General features: G+C 40.7%; 1 protein-coding gene across 2 annotated transcripts; it reads left to right on the forward strand.

The window, feature by feature from the left end:
- Window positions 1–1,502: 1,502 nt before the first annotated feature.
- On the forward strand, window positions 1,503–13,472 carry RBM12 (RNA binding motif protein 12). Of its 2 annotated transcripts, none has more exons than XM_040079729.1 (3): window positions 1,503–1,622; window positions 4,363–4,445; window positions 8,871–13,472. In XM_040079729.1, the coding sequence occupies exon 3, from the start codon at window positions 8,893–8,895 to the stop codon at window positions 11,530–11,532; it is 2,640 nt and encodes an 879-aa protein (XP_039935663.1). In that variant the 5' UTR covers window positions 1,503–1,622; window positions 4,363–4,445; window positions 8,871–8,892; the 3' UTR covers window positions 11,533–13,472. The 2 variants fall into 2 exon arrangements, with proteins under 2 accessions (XP_039935663.1, XP_039935664.1); XM_040079730.2 differs by having other exon boundaries at window positions 1,556–1,622; window positions 4,395–4,445.
- Window positions 13,473–22,998: the final 9,526 nt, after the last annotated feature.

Raw genomic sequence — 22,998 nt, forward strand, 5'->3', positions numbered from 1 at the left:
AAAGAGTGAGATGTTGCCATGTTCTGTGAGCTTTGTGAGATGTTTACAGCTCTGTAGCTGAATTCTCACAACATGCACTGTAAACATCATGTTTTTCACATTCCTTTCTGATGAGAGTCAACTGATGGACTTCTAGCCTGGCCAGTGGGATGGAGAGGTGGTAACCTTGTTCTCCAATTCCTGGTCATTCTTCAAAACCTATAAAAGTAAAGTCTTTGTAAATAATAAAGTCTTCTTCTTCAGCCTTCATCTTGTGGAGTCAGATCTGTGAGCATTTATTCATGTCCTCTAGCGACAGTGACTCATCACATTGTACAAAAGCTGAAAAGTCTTATTTCTCCTCTGACCTGGGGTATTCCATCACTGTCCTTTTGTTATCCTACACTGTCTCTGCACTGCAGGGTGGCTGGTGCAGCTTGGAAACTGCTGTGGTGTTGCAGAGTGAACCCTGAGCTGCAGAAGCTCCTGCTACCCCTTGCATATCTTAGGCAACCAGCTTGCCAGGGAAGCTGGCATGCCTGACTGTTGATGCCTGTGGTGACTTCAATCACCCGCTTTTCTGGGCTATGTCAGGGTGCATGGTTACAGCCAACCCTATCTATTGTCAATAGTGCTATAGAAAGGTGAATTACTGGATATTGCCTACATTTACCAAGACAAGGAGATATTAGCTTGGCAGAACTGGTATTTTCAGGCCATCTATTATCATAAATACCAAATAGAATACAAAATCTGAAAAACTGGGGTTATTAACTGGGAGGAGATAAGCAAGTGTGGGCTGTTGCCTGGGAGGCTATGAGAGTAGCAAGGTAAAATTTGGGAGTAGAAAGAGGCGATATACAGGAAAACAAATGATGGGGCGGGGACTGTTGTATTGCTGAGCAGCCCCAAGCTGGATCCCTCTGCCTCAGGAAACCACAACCATAACAGTACCTTGGTTTTCATCCCTTAATAGAAACCAGGGTGAAAGTTAACTGAGTTGTTGAACTCCAACATTTACTGCAAAAATGTTTGCAAAGGGAGGCAATTATTTATTTTTATCTGTTTCTCGCAGACGACTAAACAGGTCTCTTTTTTTTTTCCATTGGAAATGGATGGTGCTGCTCCACTGAAGTGCAGCGACGGAGAACCCAGAAGGGTCTGGGGGTCCTTGAGCTCAGGGCATTGCCTGGTTATTGGTGCTGTATCCAGTCAAGTCACGGACAAACACAGCACGACCCGAGGAATCTTCAATTTTAATTCAGCGACTTGGTTGTACGTCAAGAGGTTAGAAAACAGTTGCTCTCAGGGTTCTTCATTAGAAATTCAATGCTCTCCCAGAGTTCCCGTTTCCACAGCAACGGCCCTCAGTGGCGTCGCCAGCCGTGTGCAGGCCCAAGCGCTGGCCCCTGCCGCGGAATGACCCGAGGGTCGCGGCTCCGCCAGGCCCTGCGCACGCGTGGCCGTCTGCGCGCGACCCCGCCTTCCTCGTGTCGCCCCGCCCAGCCCCCGCCCCCTCGGCGGCGCCGTATCGCGGCGGCCATTTTGTGCAGCTGCGGTTGCTGCGCGGGGCTCGGCGCGCCGCGGGCCCGGGCGGGGCGGCTCCCTTCTAACCCTTTTTCCCGTACAGATAGATTCCCTCGGTAAGAGCGCGGCGGCGCCCGGGCAGGCCGGGCCGCCTGCCCAGCCCCGCGCTGCGGGCCCGCGGCGCGGCGGGGAAACACGGGGAGGGAGGCCGGGCGGCGCTTCCCCGCGCACAAAGGGCCGGGCCGGGCGACGCCTCCCGCTTGGCGGCCCCGGGGCGCTGAGGGGGGGCCGCTCCCGCCTCGCTGCGGCCCGGCGCGCTGAGGCTCGCGGCTCGGGCCCGGCTCCGACCGCTCCCCCCGTCCCTGGCTCCCTCTCGCCGCCCGCGCCCGGCGGCCGCGGAGTTGCGCGGGCAGGTGAGTCTGTGCGGGCCGAGCGCAGACGCCGCGGGCCCGTCCGGCGGGGGTAGCTGAGTGACCTTACGGCGGCACCTGCGCCCGAGCCAGAGCAAGGACCGCATGGCTGGGGCTGTGCCGGGGCCTGAGGCGGGAATTTGACGGCTCCAGAACGGCGCCCGGCGGGCTGGGTGCGGCGGGGAGCTGCGCGGTCCCGTTGTCGGCGCGGGGCCCCGGCGGGTCTGTATCCCGTGGGTGCTCGGGCGGGGCGGCGGCGCCTTGCCCAGCCCCGGTGGACGAAGCGAGGCCAACACCCGCACGTAGTGAGGAGGAAGGTCCCCCCAGTCTGCGGCGCTGCTACCGGTCGTCGGGGGTACCCTATAGACACCAGCGAAGTTGCTGTTCAGTAAATAACCCTCTCTTTTGCTAGTAAAAATCAGCTCCGCTAAAAACAAACAAACAAAAAAACTCCAACAAAAAACACCGTACAGCAACAGTCAAACAGACAAAATACCACTCTCCTCCCCCAAAGTCTATAAACGAAAAAACTAAAGCCACCCTTACGAGAAAACCGAATTAGCGTTCAAACGGGTCCCGAAAATATGCAGCATGAGGGTTTTTTTTGAAAAAACCTCATGACTCTGTTTTTACTCACTCTTAAACTTACCTGTATTTCGTAGTGGTTTGCTTCCCCACCTTGATCTGCTGGGGTTAGGCAGGCAAATCGGCCGGTTGTTTCCTTGGTATATTCCTCTGGTTTAATCATTTGTTGTGCGTCTAGAGGATGCTGGGTCTTTCTGTACAGCTGACAGGATGTTGAGGAGTTTCTGCGGAGGACTCCCAGAGGTGTGGTGCCAGCGTTATGTGGGAACACCTGTGCTCTAGCTGGTGCTTGTCTGGTTAATGTGCTCTTTCGTATTCTGTTGATTTGAAAGGTTATTTTTGCCTACAGAAGGCATCGATGGTTTTCTTTAAAGCTGAGAGATTTGAGACTTAAAACGAAAAGTAGGTGGTATTTGATGGAGAAGTTAAACATAGCAGAGTGGAGTTTTGCACCTATTCCAAATGCTGCCTGGTTTTGTTTGTGTTGCGTTAGTCCACTGCAAATCTTCAGCTTGTTTTCAGGGTGGTGAGGAGGAATTAATGCAACACCGTGGTTGCTGTACTGGAAATTCATCTAATGATTTGGGTTTTTCTTTTAAATGGGAAATTCTTTGTGCACGAAAGATTTATCTGCTGCTTGAAGCAGGTGTGATTTTTGCATGAAACGTTTTTTTCAGGTGATTAAATTTCTTTCTTTCTTTGTAAACTGCTGCTTGATACTGCTATACATGAAAGTATATAGTTGAGTCCTTCTAATATAGGATTGCATGTTTCTCTTAAAAGTCCAATTATTTTTCTAAATGCATTTGCCATTTTAGTATAAGTCTGTATAGTGTAGTTGTATCTTTCTCACTTGTAAGTCTGCCATTAATGTCCTGAAAGATGTGCGAATAGCTATGTTTGTTTTAATTCCCTCTGTTAGGGAGTTTGTGAAGAGTTTGTTAGTGCTTCTTGCTCTAAGTTCTTGTCGGTAATGATGCTTGTAACTGAAACCAGCTTGTTGGGGTTGTGTGAGGAGGAGGAGGTGGCAGTTACTGTTCTTAGTGAGATTAATTCCTCTATGGCTTTCCAAAGAATCACAGTTTTAGTGTGAGGTGATCTGCCCAGTAATCAAAGAACAAAAGTTTTCCATCCCATCTTCAAATACAGAATACACGTGTTGGCACTTAAGATGCTTGGCTTTTTTGTTGAGTTGTAAACCTGGGAAGGTCATTTTTATACAGGGATGAAAAAAAATGAGCATTTGATCAGGACTTGCAATGAAATTGCAGATTATGAATGAAAGTAGAGTGTCGTATGGGGGTTCTTGCTGTGTGCTCTGTGGAGTTGACTGCCTAGACATGGTTGTGAAATTTCTCGCAGTTTCAATATCTAGTGTGACTCTTGGATTCTTCAGCTGCAGTTCCAGGGTGGTTTTCTTAGGCATGGCTTACTCTACGTTATTTTTTCAAGTAAGTAGATGCACGGTTGGAGGATAGAATGTCATTATTGATGGGGCAAAGGTTTGGTAAAATTCAGGGTTTTCAAGTATTTAACTCTTGTTCTTTGCCTGTGAAAGAGAGGTTTGTTCACCTATTGGTGATGGGAAAATTTGAAAGACTCTTTCAATGCTTTCTGACTCTTTCTATATTCTTTTTGGAAGGCATATTTATGTCTTGAAACCATACAAAAGCTCTACAACACATATGCTAGTAAGTCATATAGAGATAGTGTATAGAAAATGCACCCTTATGATTCTTGTATGTTGCAGTGCCTTGTGGTGGTTGCAGGTTTGAAAATCTATGTATACAGTTCTTTGTGGACTGTTACTGCTGTTGTGTTGCCTGCATTGATTTTTGCCTCCATTTATTCTTTATTGCAGTCTAAAAGTTGGTTTTAATTGGTTGCCCACAGGATTGGCTTGGCTTCTGCTACTTGTTAAGAAAAAAACATCTGTCTTTGCAGGTAAGAGCTTTTGAATTGAAGACTTCTTTATATGCATATTGAGTATATCCTCAGAAACACATGAAGCTTTTGGAATCTGTGAATTTGTGTTAAAAGACCTGGGTCAGATAATCTGTAGCTTGTCTGCTCACCACTGGTGGTGGTGGTTTTGGCAGTGTTTTTCTTCTAAACAAAATTTTCTGCCGAACTAATGTTTTGTTGTTTGATCAGCATGTGGTAGTCTGGAACACACTCCCATTTATTTTTCACTGTTGGAAAATGCAGTTACTTTGCTTCAAGCCACAGGTCTGTGTGTAACTGTTGGAGTGTAGAAGTGTACATCAGTTGGTTCTAGTTGGGTTTTGCAGCACTTAAAGGGATCAGATAGTTTCAAATTGGCTCAAAGATGACTATAACAGGTTGATTTTAGCCTTAAAAAAGTAAATGACAAAATTGTAGTTTGCAGTTTTAACTTTTTTTCGAGACAGTATCATACTTAAAATTCCTCCTACAGTACGAGTGTTTTGGCAGTTCTTAGTCTTCACCCAAGAATTGCCAAGTGTGTGTGTGTCACATGGGTATTGTACTTTAATGCTCCCCAGGGGCTAGGATGAATTTTCTGAACTTTTCTATTGCAAAATCCATATATCTTAAAAGGCTAGTCTGGTGTGCTTATCAATTTGTATGTATGACCCAAATTACTATTATTTTACTAACTGGCACATTGATGAGATAAATAGTTTTGTCATCTTCTACACCTTTTTTTTTCCAGTGTAACATCAACATTTTTAAATATGCTACTCTCAAGACGTGTTAAAATTTATCAGATGAGTTTATTGAGGCTGGTTGTCAGCAGCCTGTAAATCTCTAGCTTTGATCACAGCTTGCTAATGGGGATGGATTGTCCATAGTACGCCCCTAGCATGTTGTCTTTCCACAAATACTCAAAACACACAAAATGGCAAGAAAACCCACTTTTGCCTTGAAGTACCTTTTTGTACCAGGAGAAAAGCAGGCAGCTTGAGAACATGTCTGACAGTCCAATAAAAAGCCTTCAGTGCCTTTTGAATTGGTGTGCAGCCTGTTTTGTGTCTGAAATTAATGTTGCCTCTGCATGTGCTGGTCTTTGCAAGTGGACAGTGAAATGTTTGAGCAGGCTTTGCATTTCCATTACTTGGAAAATTTGAGCAAGTGGGTTATTGTCTCCTAAGTGCATTTTGGAAAAAATGTGGTTTGTGAGTATTTAGACGTTTAAAAATTGGCCCTTTTGGTCCTTGAGATTTTTCTATTTAGCACAGAACTGACATTAACTACTACTTTGGCTAAGCATCGAAATTCTGAAAGAATGAAGCAGCTGTCTTACATGTTCCTTTGTCAAAAATGTTTGATTAATCAAGTCCTTAAAATTCTTTTTATTCAGACCATGTTACAGTCAGCTATTGCTTAATATTAAGCAAGCATTTGCTTAATACTCTTGTTTGGAATTAACTACACTGAAGTCATTGCAGATAGTTTTTCTAGTGACTATATGCCTAAGCACCTCTTTGGATATTTTTGTCAATAGTGATTCAGTGGATCTGAATAGGGTACTTAGTAACAAGACTTAAGGTATTCCCTTAGCATTTATTATGAAGTTTTGAATTTAATGCGAAGCTGAAAGATTTGCATTATCACAGAAGTTACATAAATGTTCAAATGCTTGAACTCTTCTTGGATGTGGTCTGTTGATTTGTCTTCTGGGCTGGATTCATGAAATCAATTATAAATGCAATTATCCTGGAGGTGTCAATCCTGTTAAAGAATGTAAGGTGCTCCAAACCAGCAGACCTTAGTACACTCACCTTCCCAAGTTGCTTTTGTTCAACCAATAGCTATATCAGATTGTCATCCCTTTTGCATTAAGAAAATAGGTAAAAGTAATCTCCCATTTAACACGAGAAACTTCAAATGTCTTTAACTTCTGATACATAAAAATTTCTGAAACTAATTTCTATGTATAATAGGTAGTAGAAGAAATCTAAGCCTCCTGGCAAGACTTGCTTTTAGTAGTATTCCAGTTTTTAAAGCATGGGTGCAAAGCCAGGGATACTTTTATACCACTTGCTTGCCTCAGGATCATCTAATTCAAAAGCAATCCTGTAGCACAACATAAACCTTGGATTTACAATACTCCTTAATATAGCTTCTTTAAAGGACGCAGAGTTTTCATTTTACCTTTCACTTCAGAGCTTGTCATCAATGCTAGGCAAATTTAAAAAATGCAACAGAATCATTATAAAACACTGCTTTTTAAAACAGTGCAAAAAGTCTTAGATACATTTTTAAATGTTTTAGATGGCTTAGGTAGCCGTTATTTTGACTTGTGAGGTTTTTTTTTCCTCACGGGCAAGTTATTTTGTTGTTGGAAAATGACTGGGCAATGAATTTTATTTTCAGATTAAATGTAATTCCACTACCAGAGCTAAAGGCAAGGATGTTGCTTCTGTTACCTCACCATGGAGATGAGAAAGTTGTTTCCAAAAAAAATTATCCCCAAGATTGCGTTTCTCTTGCTGTCTTTCCTTGGTGGAATAGGTTTTTTTTTAGTGGTGTTTTTTCTACATCTTATGTTACGAACTGCATGTTCTAGTCTCTCTTCCAGGATGGTGCAATAGGGAATCCAGCATTCATGCACAGTGACTAGAGCAGCATAACTGACTTGGTGCGAATGGGCTTGTTTGCTGTTTCCTTGAAGGAGAAAGGACCTCCACACTTTTCTGGTGTTAGCTGTGGGGCAATGGCCTGTAATATCTCAGAATGTTGCTTAAGTTCATTAGTGTGTTGAAGGGTTTAGTTCTGGTGTGTTGGTCAACAGATCAAAATACTTAAGTTTTAGTAATCTGAGGTTCCATCATGCAAACAAAAGAATTGTTGCTTCTTCACCCCAGAGGAGAATGGTTACTCTTGTTTTCATTTCAGCCTTATGTGGTTAAATTGTGGCTTTACCTAGTCATTCAAGACTTGTCTTCTCTAAAGGATTTGGATGACCTGGAAAAGCAAATGACGCCAACTTAGAAGATTTGACTGTATGTTGGGATATAGCTGAGTTGCTGGGAGATGGTTATTGATTGTAGTTGGTCAGAGCTTTGGTAATGATCAGGAGTCTTTGATGGATAGCTTTGTGGCCTTGCATTGGGGCATCAGGTTAGACTTGTTCTTTAAGGTCTTTTCCAGCCTAAACGGTTCGGTTCTGTGATTCGGTGATCGGGTTCATCCTTGATTTGAAATGCTGAGTTAACACTATTGGTATGTGACTTACGGGAGCCTTGGAGGTCTTCCATACAGATACTGAACTGGCTTGTACTTAGGAAGTCAAGAAGTTTCAAGGATGAAGTGGCTCAGGTGAAGCATGGCGCTATTGCTGGTGGCTTAGGATGAGAGAGTGGCTTCTGAACTGTTGAACTGTGCTAATATTATTTAATATGATGCTTTCAGCCTTTGCTGAAGGTTTGCATAAGTGACAAGTATCTTGTTTTCTCTTTATCTTCAACTTCTGATGTGACTTCAGACTTCTGAGGTCACAAGGTAACTGTTCAGATCTAGCTGTTCAGAATTACCTTAAGCATCTATTGGTACCAGCTGTGGAGATAAAATTAATATACTTATGTCTGAGATGTAAGGGGTTATGCTAGACAGAATATCTGCAAATGTTAAAAAAAATCCTCTGAAAATTTTTGAAAATTGTAAAGGTCATATATCTAGCTGGATATGCATAGATGCTAATTTAATTTAAGTCTCTATTGTCACAAAATGTTTATAATAGCAAGCCTCAGGTCACCTGGACCTCTTGCCTTTGCTAGGAGAGAAGCCTCAGGTCGGTATAATATAGATACTCCCTGTCAGGATTTCTTGTGAGTCTCACTGTTCTAGTTGTCCATAATGGGTTTTTGTTCTTAACCAACCCACTATTGTTTCTAGTTGTCTTCACCTGGCAGGAGGTAAAATCTTTCCCCAAATTAAAGGGGACTTTGTTTCCCATAGCTGTGCAGAATTTGTCTGTCACATTGTCAGATACAGTGGGCACCATATCAGTGTATAGTAAATTAATTCTGTTTTGTGTGGCTAAAATACTCCTTTTGCTTGCATTCCATTAAATATTGAACTACTGATGTAATAGTTCTGATTTTTGAGCTTCCTTTATTTTTTTTAACTGACACTTGTGGGTCTTAGTATAACTGCTATTTCGGAATTCCTAGTGCAAAATATATACTGGTTGTGTTGGTAAGTGCTTGATACTTCAGTCTATATGAAGTAAACATGAATTAGGAACTTGGAATATAAACACGCTTAATCTTTTCAGGATGTTATTAGGTGTATATAAAGAAGTATAGTAGATGGTGTGTGTAGGTAATTGCATGGTGTCACAAACAGTAGTCTGACATAGCCGTTGCCTTTTCTCATCTGCAGGTGTGTGTTGTTTCAGCGCAGCATGGCTGTGGTCATCCGCTTGCAAGGTCTCCCGATTGTGGCGGGGACCATGGACATTCGCCACTTCTTCTCTGGATTGACCATTCCTGATGGGGGCGTGCATATTGTAGGGGGTGAACTGGGTGAGGCTTTCATCGTTTTTGCCACTGATGAAGATGCAAGGCTTGGTATGATGCGCACAGGTGGTACAATTAAAGGGTCAAAAGTAACGTTGTTGCTGAGCAGTAAAACTGAAATGCAGAACATGATAGAACTCAGTCGTAGGCGTTTTGAAACTGCCAATCTAGATATGCCACCAGCAAATGCTAACAGGTCGGGACCACCACCTAGTTCTGGAATGAGTGGAAGGGTTAACTTACCTACTACTGTATCTAACTTCAGTAATCCTTCTCCTAGTGTAGTAACTGCTTCTACTACGGTGCATGAAAGCAATAAAAACATAACCACATTTTCTACTGCCAGTATTGGGACTGCACCTCCAAATCTTGGGAGTACCTTTGGTAGTCCAACATTTAGCTCAACTATACCTAGCACAGCATCCCCAATGAACACAGTACCTCCTCCTCCAATCCCTCCTATCCCAGCTATGCCATCTTTGCCACCTATGCCTTCTATTCCCCCTATACCTGTTCCACCTCCTGTACCCACACTGCCTCCTGTTCCTCCAGTTCCTCCAATACCCCCTGTGCCCCCTGTACCTCCAATGACACCTCTGCCTCCTATATCAGGAATGCCTCCTATGAATCCTCCACCTGTAGCACCCTTACCCACTGGAATGAATGGGTCTGGAGCAGCAGTGAATATGAACAGCGGCTTGAATCCATTGTTTATTGGTCCCATGAATCCTGTAAATCCTATTCAGATGAATTCTCAAGGTAGTGTCAAGCCAATTCCAATCAATCCAGATGATTTGTATGTCAGCGTTCATGGAATGCCCTTTACTGCAACAGAATCTGATGTGAAAGACTTTTTCCTTGGGCTCCGTGTGGATGCAGTCCATATGCTGAAGGATCATGTAGGTCGAAATAATGGAAATGGACTAGTTAAGTTTTTTTCTCCTCAAGATACTTTTGAAGCACTGAAGCGAAACAGAATGCTTATGATTCAGCGCTATGTTGAAGTTAGTCCTGCAACAGAGAGACAGTGGGTAGCTGCTGGAGGCCACATAACTTTCAAGCAAACCATGGGTCCCTCTGGGCAGGCACATCCTCCTCCCCAGGCTCACCTTAGGTCCAAATCTCCCACCGGACAGAAAAGGTCACGGTCGAGATCTCCCCATGAGCACGGTTTCTGTGTTTATTTGAAAGGTCTTCCCTTTGAATCGGAGAACAAACATGTGATAGATTTTTTTAAAAAGCTGGATATAGTTGAGGACAGCATTTATATAGCTTATGGACCTAATGGGAAGGCAATTGGAGAGGGATTTGTTGAGTTTAGGAATGAAGCTGATTATAAAGCAGCTTTGTGTCATCATAAGCAGTACATAGGGAATCGCTTCATTCAGGTACATCCAATTACTAAAAAGGCAATGTTAGAAAAGATAGATATGATTCGTAAAAGATTGCAGAACTTCAACTATGACCAGAGAGAAATCCTTATGAATGCTGAGGGAGAATCAGGCTTGCCAAAACTTTGTGCACATATATCTAATATTCCATACAATATAACAAAAATTGAAGTACTTCAGTTTCTAGAGGGACTGGCAGTAGAAGAAAACTCTGTACAGATTCTTGTTGATAATAATGGGCAAGGTTTAGGACAAGCACTGGTTCAGTTTAAAGCTGAAGATGATGCTCGTAAGGCAGAGCGCTTGCACCGTAAAAAACTGAATGGAAGAGATGTTAATTTGCGTTTGATAACTGTAGAAGAAATGAGAGAGATTGAGAGAAACCCACCATCTCAAGGGAAGAAGATCCTGAAAATACCGATCCAGGGAAATGCGTCTGTGCCAGGAGCACAGGGCCCTGGTGGGGATGAGCATGCCTTCTTGGGGGGAAATGCTAAAGAAGCAAATAATGGTCCTCCGTTCAATTTTCCTGGTAATTTCAGTGGGTCTGGCACATTTGGTCCCCCTTTACCGCCTCCTGGAATAGGTGGCTTTCCTGATTCGAGACCAGGGATACCCACAGTTGCAGCTAGTGGTTTACCTGGTGCAAATATTGAGGTACCAGGTTTTGCAGGTGGTCCTGCTAATTTGAGTGGACCAGCAGGTTTCGCAGGGGGTCCTCAGACATTTGGTAATGGTCCTGGCAATTTAAGTGGGCCCCCTGCCTTTGGTGCTGGTCCTCCAGCAATTGCTAGCGGTCTTGGACATTTAAGTGGACCTCCAGGGTTTGGACCCGGACCAGGAAACATACATATTGGTGGACCCCCAGGTTTTGGAACAGGGTCTGGGAAGCCCGGGCCAGCTGTCATTAAAGTGCAGAATATGCCCTTTACTGTTTCGGTGGATGAAATTTTGGATTTCTTTTATGGTTACCAAGTGATCCCTGGTTCTGTGTGCTTAAAATACAATGAAAAAGGCATGCCCACTGGAGAAGCAATGGTTGCATTTGAGTCTCGTGATGAAGCTATGGCAGCTGTTGTTGATTTAAATGACAGGCCTATAGGTTCCAGAAAAGTAAAACTTGTATTAGGGTAGCTGTTCATAAAGTAGTTGTAGAATAGATATTCATAGTGCTGTGACAAATGCATCTGGATTGGTTTTTATAGTATTTCCAGGATAGAACCTGTGGATTGTTTAAATTGTAAAACAGATTGGTTTTGACAAGACAGAGCACTGGGTTAGCCATTACATGAGAAACTGCACGGAGAGAGGTGTGGTGGATTTTCCTCGTACAAGTATGTGGAGAAGCTGGACAGATTCTTACTCGTCATAAAAGTTAGGTAAACTCTTCTGGACACAGTGCTTATTGAGAAACTGTGATTGGTTTGACATAGTTTTGGATAAGGGAAATAGATGAAGTCAGTGAAGCTCTTCAGTGGTGTTCTTGTAAGCCATTGTAAAATAGATAGCTATTTTTAGATTTGGTTAAATGCTGGCTGAATTTGCTTTGTTCACTGGTCAAAGCTTTGTTTAAAGTCCTGATTTTATTCTGCAACTGAATGAATTCTCAGTGTACACAGATCAATTGTTTTGTGTATGTATCTTTATTTTTTCCAAAATTCTCACTGTATGAACAGTTGAATTATGCCCTTTGCTGATGTGTCTACCAAACTAATTCCTATGAGTATTAGCAGAATCGTTTTGTAAAATTCAAGCTGTTCTTTGTGGTATAACCTTTAGTTATTTATATATTGCAATTATAACTGTGCAGAATAAGACTTTTGCCACAAGTATAGCTAACCTCAAACATAAATCATAAGAGTTTTATAGTACATTCAAAATTATTTCAGTTGAAAATAATCATTGTTTAAGTAGCTTGATTTGTTAGGATTACACAAATCAGTTGGGAAAGGATCTTTGACACTCGTTGGATATTGTTTCGCATGTCTCTTGAACTCCTCACGTAGAGTCTCTGCTAAGAGAACCAAAGTGGCTATTATTAGTAGAAGATTGGAGTCCAGATAAAGTTTTAAATTAGGTTATAATGAAAGAAACTTGTATCTTCAGCAACTCTGTTGTGAATTACTGCTATGGGTGAATTCAGAGATAAAATTTATTTTTCTCCAAAACTTGAAAATACTGAGTTTACTATATATTTTTGCAATAAAGTTGTGATGTTGTATTCAAAGTCTGTAAAGAGTTGCCATTTTCTTTGTTGTGCAGTGAAACCTTCCATGGGAAAAGAGAGAAATGGAAAGGAAGTAATTATACAAGTGAAAAGTAGAATTTTTTTGGTTCATCCTTGGTTGGCCTATGATAAATTTTAAGACTTGGTCATTGCCTGAAAAAAATCCTGCTATTCCCTGCAAATCATTGTACTTAAACATAGTAAACTTCAAACTGCTTTTGGGGTTTTTTTTGACAAAGAAGAACAGTGCCTTTTGGTGTTGCAAACCATGGAACACTGAAGTGTATGGGCAGGCAAAATTGAGAGGTGCAAGTGGCAACAGTTTTATTCATGTGGTGTGTAGGAGAGATTTGCAAACCTGTGCAGCGCTGCGTCCTGAGAGGATTTCACAGTACAGGAATCCATGGAAGGATTGTATAAAGGCATACTTCAATAAAGAGGCGGTTGCATTACACAGATGCTTCTGTAATTCATTAGCATAATTTTGTTTTGACAGATTACTAGGTGGTCCCAACTTTGGAAAAGTCATGTGATTTGTATATACTGTTTAAAATTAAGCCTCCTGTTAATAAAACTGTCTGTCTCTGAAGCTTCATGTTATGCATTTCAACAGTCTTTGGGAGTAATGTTTCAACAGCAGATCTTTGTTTCTTTTTTTTTTCCTGACAGTCTGAAAGTACTCTTCCTGATGTCAGAAAGATGTGTGATTAGGAGTCAAGTCAGTTTACTTTAAAATTTTGCTCTTTGTTTTTAAGCAACTTTTATTAAAGTTTCATACTATATTGGAGTTTTTTGGGTGCTTGTTTCTTCATGTTTCACATTAGAATAAAATTACTGAAAAGGAAAACTTGGCTTCATTGTTGACAGAATTGATTTAAGATATTAGTGTGTGCTGACTCGCCAAAACTGGTGATAACTGTTTTTTCAAGTTCAAATGCATCACAACAATGCTTGCCTTGTTGTGAAATGTAATTAAACTACAGGTGTCTGGAATTAGATACCCAGTTCTGTGTTACTGTCTTTTGATTTCACATCGTAATCCTCTTGGTAATGGATCCAAGGCTTCTAGTGTTTGGGTTAGACACAGCATATGCTATGAAACAAACTTGTGTGCCTGTTCCTTTGGACTTGATAAAAGTGCAGGTTTGTTTTGGAAAGCTTTTTTCTGATTCTTGATTTTTCTGTATGGTCTGAAGATGTTTCAATGCTTATCTTAAAAAAAAAAAAAAGCACAAACCAGAAAGCCATGGGTGTTGGGAATGTTGACTTGGATGGAATGCTTGAATGGAGGATTTGGGGTGGGGTAGGGGCCCTTCACTTTGCCAAGCAGTTGATTCTCCTTTTGGCATAAATTGATTAGTAAATATCCCCTCTTCCTTAAGAATAGGCTCTTGGAAAAAAAGAAAATAGGAAGTCATAGCATGCTTAGGTTTTCTGTCATTATGAGAAGCAGTACATCAACTCAAAATAGTTACAGTTGATCCTTTAAAACATACACAGAGAAGTTCATTATCAAGAGTCAATGCAAACTGTTTACTGTAACAATGTGGTTTCATGTTAGAAGTAGCCTTAAACTTCATGTTAAGCTAAATTTTGTGCAATACCCTTAGACTATATGTCTAGAGTTCATAAAATTGCTTACTTAACACTTGTCTATATTCATGAACAGCCTTAAAAATAAGGGGTAGGAACTCTGAGGTCCTATCTCCAGTGTGGAAGGTACAAAACTGTGGTTGGATATAATTCCCCAAGCTGATTGCTAGGAAGAGGTAGCAATATACAGAATCAGCTGATGGATGCTGCTCAGATCCCCAGATGTTTTGACCTTGATGCCTTGCGTGTCAGAAAATTACATCCTTCTTAGCCTCATTTGAACAATACAGTCAGTGACACCGATATCCCAGTTTCTCCAAATAATGTGAAGAAGATATTTGTGTTTACGTAACTGGCTAAGTTGGTGTTTTTAGCAGTTCCTTATGTGTGTCTTAAGTACTACTGCTGAAAAAAAAGTGGTAAAATGTTATATTCACAACATGATTTGTTTATTAATGTATGGGATTTTTTCCCATTCTAAATAGAAATGAATGCAATTAGTCAGTGATAAAATTGTGACTTACATGAATGAACTTCAGTAGTTGGGTGAAAGTGTGGCTTAGTATTACCAAATTTCAAGCAGTTACCCATAAATGTCAGTCAGATTTTGTTGGCATTCTGTACTATCAGCATTAAAACCAGTTCTTTACTGATGAATTGTTGCTATGTTCTAAATGGAGATTTATGAGAGGTTTGAGGCTTTGTAGGTTTAAAGAAACCTGAAGGATACTTTATTTTAAGTATCATTCCTTTCATAGCATCTAGTATTTTTCTTGAGTGTCTATACTCTAAATTTTTGTTGAGTGGAGAGAAAGATTGATGCAAAAATGAAGACTGTAGTTGTGTACCAGATGACATTGAAGGTCTGCCTTTCAAAAAATACATGTGCTGCTCATTTCCACATTACTCATACTATCCCTAAAGTCATTGCCTATACTCGGTGAAATCAGCAGCCTGTTTTCCTGAAAGCATTTTGGAGCGCTGAAGATGGTAGACTCTACAAAAGAGTATGTTTCCAGTTTCTCAGTTTCTAGGCACAGCAGTGGTGCATTAAATGTAAATACTGATTGTGGTTTCTTTATTTTTTTTCTCCTCAGTCGTCTGCTGTGGTGGTTCCAAAGTTGCTGCTTCTTGTAGCAAGTGCTGTTGCCCCTCAGTGGTTTGTTTAGCAGCACTGAACTGTGTTGGCCTTCTGATTTGCAAAACTGAAACTACAGTGTATTATATACCACTTAAAAGCTCTGTTTGGCCAATGGACCACTGTTTGAGAGCAGTTGGTTTAGGTTCATTATTCAGAAACAGCCTTTAGACCCTGAAGCAAAGGATTGCAATTCCTGTTCAGTATGGACTCTAGTTCAAGAGAGAACAACTAGTTGCTGTATTTGCTAATTGGTTGGAAAGAAGCAGTTTTGAAACTGGACATAATAGGAAACATTTAGTTGGAGTTTAGGGTAGTATACAGATTAGTTTTATGTCAGTTTGCTACTTTAGATGTGCATGTCTTTGAAAAGAAGATGAGATGCTAAATTCTGTTTCTGTGAGGTTTTTTGTTAAACCCTCCTTTGGCCTGGAGGCAGAGTTGTCAAATACATTTGGTCATCTTTGCTCTTTTCCAGGTTTGCTGATGCTCCTTGCTGCTCTGTGGCTGTATTTATTTATTTTTTTTCCATGGCTTTGGGAAAACTGAGCTAGAGTTTGTATACAGGGCGAGAGGGAAGGGAAGCTGTGTAATGCTTCTGCAGGAAGAGTAACCTCAAAGTGTTCTCTTCCTATCTGTTTTTCGCAGTGAGAATGTGATTGCAGTTCAAAGATTTGTTTTTTCCACAGTCTGGATTTTCCAAGGAATGAAAACCTGTTGGTTGTATGCACATTGATTTGTGGCTGTGTACTGAAATCCACTTCTCTTTCCCAATCTCATGATCAGGTAGGTCTGACTATGGCTAGTTTTCTATACGGACAACGTTGTTAGTAATTTTCTTGGAGCTTTGTTACTATGTGGAATGTTTGAGTGTTTTTTGTGTAGGGAGTGTTTCCTAAGTCCCTTCCCTGGCTTTTCACTCCTGGCTATGAACCCCAAATGGAGAAAAAGCAGCCCTAAATTTCATTTTTGGTAGCTCCAGCCTGAACATGGGTGTCAGATGGTTTGGCTGTGACTCCTTTCACTTGCTGGTATTCACTTCTGTGCAGATTCTTTTGTTACCGTTCTGGGTTTGTTTGTGTACTCACAGCATGGCATCTTCAGAGAGAGTTAGCCAGATGGGTTCTACCTGAGTTCCTTTACTGCTTCTGCAGAGGCAGATATTAGTCCTTGTGTTCTTGTGTTTACAGCCTGAAATTCAAATGATCTTACTAGTTGCTTCCCAAATACATTTAGATAAGCTTTCAGAAACAAGCAATGTATTTTCTTTTACATGAGTCTGAGTTCCGCAGAATCAGTTTGTAACTCTGCATTTGCTATTCTCACACCAGCTTCACCATTTCCCTCAACTTTGGAGTTCTTTCACTATGAATCACCTGTGAATTAGATCTGCCTGATCATAGTTAGGAAAGACTTCGGGGCCTGGAGTGGAGATTGCCCTTATGGCGCGCAGTACACAAGAGTGTTAATTTCCCTGTAAAGTTTAAAACCAAAAAGTAAGGACTTGTAAGGCTTGCACAGGAAAAATAGGAATTAATTCTGCCTAAAACTCTCTGGCAAAGCCTGGCCTTTTGAGCTAGTCACTACTTCAGGAAGGCTGGTGACTCTTTGAACTCTTTGTGTTGTAGTTTATGGTATTGTTAAACAAGGAATCGATTGGCTTGTATAGCTCTCATTTCTGACCATCTGAAGGAAGGTGGAACTTCCAGCTAGCAATTTCAGAGTTTGGAACAAATTGTTTAATGTTGACTGTTTTCCATTGAATGTGAGTATGTGCATGTAGCACTGCTCTGTTTGACAGCAGAAAGCTTAGAAATGCTTTCTAGTTGCTTAGGTAGATTTGGGGAGGAAATCAGTGAGAATAGTCAGAACCTAAACTATTTCAAGAATTCCTTTTAGATAACTTTGGTTGAGAGCCTTTTATGATGAAATTCATAGGATCTCTTGTCAGTAAAATTAGAAGCCTCTATGTAGCACCCATTTGTTTAGTGACCTTGCTGTAGTGGCACTTGCCAGAATTTGCTTCTCAATGAGCTTTTTATGAAACTTCTTTGTTTTCAGCAGTATAACCAAAGCATTGCTACTTGTTTTGACAGGAGGATGGATATAGATTGTGGAAAGCCCTTGCTTGTTTGACCAGGAATCTCAACTCTGAAGTGAAAACGATGGTTGCCAATACTTTTTCGTTACTGGGCAAATGTTTCTAATACAAGGGCAGAATTTATAAACCATGTGTGTTTGAGCAACACTAGTGCAACCAGCTAGAAAAGTGAAGAGGGTAATTAAAGTAACATTAGACACTGTCAGTTTACTGACTGAATGTACGGAAACCCCTGTACATTCAGGGAGTTTCCTCCCCAGGAGGGGAGGTGAAGTTATTAAATATCACAGATTCATCTGCCTAGGGTTCCCCCACTACACTCCAGCATTGCTGCAGAGCAGTTTTCTGTGTTGCAGGTCCAGTCTTATATAAATACATAAGAGTGTTTTTACTAACACTTAGAGCTCTCTTCAAGTATGGACTTGAATGCTTTTGGGAGGTAGGTGTGCAGAGTGGTGGTGATATAGTTAATTTGTCTCCCAGTAAGCGGTGTGCCAGTGACAGAATGTTTTCATCCTCACTTTAAGGGAACTTCAACTTTATTGTCAGAGATGGGGCATTAGGGGGGAAATTAAAAGGTTGAGGCCAAACTGTCATGCTTTAGCTACAGTGAAAACAACCGAGTGCTGCCCTAATCTAATGAAGAATGTATGTGGGTTCAGAAACTTCAGCACTGAGTTTGTGTGAAAAGGGGCACAATAAACAGTGACTAAATACTTAAAATTTTAAACTGATCTGAAATATAAATTCAGCTATTAGGACAGAATGTGTAAGAGGTAATTGATTTAAAACAGTTGCTGTTAAACAGTTACACCTGAGCCCTGCAGAATGTTGTGTTTTCTTAGATTGTAAATCAGAACAGTTTTTGATGGTAAGTATTTTAAAAGTTTTTTTAAAGACAGTTGTAGTTGTTATCACTTAAGTCAGGGTGTATATTTTAACTGGATGCATCTTAAAAAAGCCTTTCAAGTGTATGTGGAAAATTACATGCACCTACTGCACACCATGACCTACTGCACAAATGTCCTGAATTTTTTGAAGGCCCTTTTTTGTCATCTGGACACTTAGCCCTCTGTTTGGATTACTGACACTGTAGTTTTGTTAAGACAATAACCCAAATGGCATTTCTTCCTTGCGGCGCCACTTTGAATGAGTGGGCAATTTTTTTGGCTACTTTAATGTCTCCAGGAACAGAAGACATTATAGTCTTTTCCTTCTGCATGATAGCTTGTGTTACTTTCTGTATTAAATTTTGTCATTAGTTAGGTCTGTAAAAACAGCTTCAAGCAGAAACAACAGTAAGTTTTCTGAAACCTAAAATGCTTAAACTAAATAATAAGTGAATGTACTATGAATTCTAATTGATATGCAGGTAATGTATCTCTATGAAATACCAGCTATTTCAGTGCAGTGACTGGAATGACTATAATCATAGGATCACTTAATTTTGTTATTATGAAAGGTGAGAGGAATCCCAGTAACTGTGTTCTGTGCCAGTCATGGTGTGGCAATGTAGTATAACCTCCTCTGTCGTGTGTAGGTTTGAAGAAGTAGTTTAGGTAGGAAGATCCTGGTTTTTTTAATTTTTCTGGACAGCTCACAGATGCTGTTTTAATCTTTTTGTGCTTTCCAAATACCCCTGCTACTGCATTAGGTTCACATAAAAGCTCTGAATTTGCGACAGACAAATGACTATGGTGCCAAGTCAGTTTGTTTGTCCTCACTGCTGCCTGGATGAGACAGGTAGTGCTCTGCAGTTTGTTTGTAGGTTCCACTTAATGGTGGTAACTCTTGAGTCTCTCTCCTTAGAGTGAATGTAATTTATTTCATTCTTTTGTAGCTGTTAAATTTATTCTAGGTTTTTCATCAGAGAGGTTTTTGCTTGGAGAATTCTGTCTGCCTCAGTTCAGTCATATTTCTTAAAAGTTTATTAAAATTATTGATTTCAGTTTGAGAAAAGAAAGAGGGTCCCTGGTGGCAGCTGTAGGGATTTTTGGGTGCTTGGCTTGCAGAGAGGTGTTTTCTCAAGGGTGTGGAACACCTTTTTAGCAAATTCAAACCTAATGACAACAAACTTCAGCATATAGACTGGAAACGTACAGTGTGTATGCTGTGGATAGCAGACATGGAAGAGCACTTGAGGAAATGGCTGCCTGCATTTGTGTAATTTCTTTGCCCTTAATGCAGGAAGATTGTGGGATCATTTTGGCCCACTTGTCTCTGACACAAATGGAATGGCTTGAACCCACTGTTGTAATAGTTTGTGCTTTTATGAAGGTGCACTGGCAAGAGAAGTTGGATCTGGAACCGAACAGAAAGGGAACATGAGATCTGGTGTTTGTGGCCGTTAAATTGTTCTATTGTTAGTCTGGATGGGCGAGAGAAAAAACATCTTTTAAAATCCCTTGCCATATCCTTCCCTTTATTCTACTTCCTTAATGTCAGGCACTTGTGGTCATGGGATTTTTTAGGATTTTTGTTTTGAAGTGTCATTATTTTGCAACAGATTGGGTTGGAGGAGTTAAGATGTTCATACTATAGGTGGTAATAATTAGTGACAGAAAAATAATATCACAGTGAATGTCTCTTAAAAGGAAGCATACACTTAAAAGCAGAAAGAACTGAGTGTTGGCAATTAGGCTTTGAACTTGTAACGAATAAGTCAAATCAATTTCCTGGGGGTACTGCAGAGCTAATATTAAAGTTTGGGATTTTTTTCTGGATCATATTTGTGAGCTAGATTCAATAGTAAAGACCATAAAGAAGAAAACCTGACTTACATACCATGAAGGGGTAACATGGTTCTTAAAGTATGAGAAATTGAAAGGTCAATTCTGCTTTATGTCCTTAATAACTTTTTAGGCAAGAGTTGCCACTGTACCATAATAACTGCAGGGCGTCTGAGAATAGTGTAAAGAATTCCTCTGTAGTACTTCAGTCTTTCCTGGTGATGATTTAACAAGTGCAGTAAAAAGAAGGTATGACAGGCTTTTCATTGATTAAGTGGCTGTTGGTACAATGTAGCCACTAAGGTTTTTAATGTGAATTTGATAAAATAGCAACGATCAGTAAAATGTATTGCTGGCATATTTGTAGTTAAAGTTTTACTTTGAATTAATTCTGTTCACACAGTACGGACTAGTCTAGATAGATGGATTTACTGAGTTTCTACCTTGAAGTCGCCATGCCTAGTTTTAGAGAAATGGGTTAAATGATACTGATGTAGTATAACTACAGGATAGTAGTACTATAGTTTAGATTTCCAGAGTTTGGGAACGGTGGAGGTTGTGATGGAGAAGGCAGAATGAATGCTGAGGAATCGCTTCAAAAAGCGATTGTAAGTAAGATGTGGTATGTGGAGGTTCTTGCTGGTAAAACTGCAGTGTAGTTGAAGAATCAAAGAAGAGGAGTATGGTGTAGTCTTTGATCACAGCTTAAGGAGTTTGGATGGAAAAATGGAAGATTGAGTGATAGACAGCTGGATTTACCTGGGGAGTGGGACAGGATGTTTAGGCCTGAAGTAGAAATAGGCGTTTAAGGGAAGAAACAAGACCTTACTGGAGAAAGGCAGAGATGATTTGCAATGTAAAATACATGTTTGGGACTGTTACAAAGGTCTGTGTGGTTGAGATGTTAAGTATGTTTTTCAGTTAAGTTGTTCTTCAGGTTTCAAAATAAGTACTTGAGAATCATGGTGAGGGCAAAGAAAAAGCAGCTGAATAAATATGAAAGGAATAGGAAGAAAATCTTACTTGGTGGGAGGAGTCAGTGAACACTTTAGGATTGCAGTTACCATTGTAGTGTAAGTCTAGTCACTGACTCCAAAGCCCCAGCCTGTGTTGAGTTAGTTTTTAAGGGAAGAACTTTGAAATATGTGTTCTTTGCATGAAGAGTTTGGTTTAGTAACAGGTTTTACTTAAGTCCATGTGTTAATTTGAAACTTCTTGCAATTTGATACATTCCAAACTAATATTTGAAATAGTTTCAGTTTTGACCTATCAGTTTTTTATTTCTCAGAAAAGGGGAGAATATATCTATTCTATATATAGATATATCTGTCTATAGTGAAGGCATGCATGAGCATTTCTTTGAGTTTATTGGTCATGATTAAGGGGTATATGGATGGTGTACAACCTAACAGTGAACATTGTAGAGGTAGAAAGGTGTATTTGTAGAAGGTGCTTTTTCCCCAGAGTTGGGACTTGGCTCTTCGGTAGGGGGAAGCTGCAGTAAAGAAGATGAACTGATTGAAGTTTTTGTTTGCATTTTTTTACTGGAAATTACCAAAATTACCATCCCATGTGTGATTGTTGTGCTTTGTTTCAGTTTGTTTGTTTTTAAATTGTTCTAAGCTTGTTATTTTTGTTGTAATAAATGGGAGCTTAGCCTCCTCAGTTTCCAGGAGCTTCCTGGGAGGTTGGATTGTCAGAGCTTGTACCCATTGGCTGACTTTGGACACGCCACCCCTTGAAACCCCCCTCGCCGTTTTTGTGATGATACTGGAGCTTCAGGGTTCATGTGGAGACAACTCAGTGAATAGACCCAGGTTGTACCTTCCTGTGTGTTCAGCAGTGGTCAATAAAGTGTTTGATGAGGCCTGCAGTCCAGTTCTGAACTCAGGGGCTGGGCTGGGGATCTTACCGTTGGTCATGGCTCAGAGTTTCAGCATCAGTGCAGCTTCTGCTTCACCCTGAAGGAAATGTCTGTCCTCCCTGGGAGCTCTCATCACTGGAATTAAGGCTGGCAGATGAACCATGGACACTCTTTACTAGGACTGAATCAAGTTGATAGCCATTTGTTTAGAAAGTTGTTCTTCATAGTATTCACCCATTCTCTTTCTTTTATATCCATTAGGAGATGCCTTTTGTTTCAGGTTATGTGTGAAATTTGTAATAGCAGTTAATTAACCCCTTGTATGTATGGTGACAGCTTGGAACGCAGCGTGGAGAATAGTGATTTATTCCCTGCCTGTAGCAGTAGTGATCTTAATGCACTTGTATCCCCACTGCAAACTGCCAGAAATAATGAAATTATAGAAAAAAATGCAGCCATTTATATTTTTTGCAGAACATCTAGGGCTGTGGGATGAGGCTGTGTGGCTCATGGAAGAGCTGGAGTGCTGGAAAAAGCCTTTACTGACTAATAATTTGCAGACTGTGGTCCTTCTCATTAGACTCCCTTAATCTCAGTTTAAAATAAAGATGCATGTTAGTGCATCTGGTGTTACAAACCTAGCTATATGATGTCTTTTAGAGCCTTATGGTGTTCAGGAAAGAAGGATCAGATTATAACTTCTATTCCGATAACACATTCAGAAAGTGATCCTGACCTCAGCACTAGGATCAGCTTCATAATATCAAAACGCAAAATGTGACAGGCTGCACCTCAAAATTGAACTAATAATAAGAGAAAGCATTGCTTCTGTTGGTCTGCATATTTTGGGATCACAGCAGAGAAGAGAGAGAAGGAGCTTTGAAGAAAGTTGAGTGATAACTGCAAGATGTGGGATTAAAATAAGAAACAAGGGGGAGGGGACAGATT

The sequence above is a fragment of the Hirundo rustica genome, chromosome 16 (assembly GCF_015227805.2).
Source record: "Hirundo rustica isolate bHirRus1 chromosome 16, bHirRus1.pri.v3, whole genome shotgun sequence".
NCBI classification, from domain to species: domain Eukaryota; kingdom Metazoa; phylum Chordata; class Aves; order Passeriformes; family Hirundinidae; genus Hirundo; species Hirundo rustica.

Excerpts from the sequence above, each read along its gene's own strand:
- RBM12 (XM_040079729.1), top strand. The coding sequence starts at position 8,893 with ATGGCTGTGGTCATCCGCTTGCAAGGTCTCCCGATTGTGGCGGGGACC.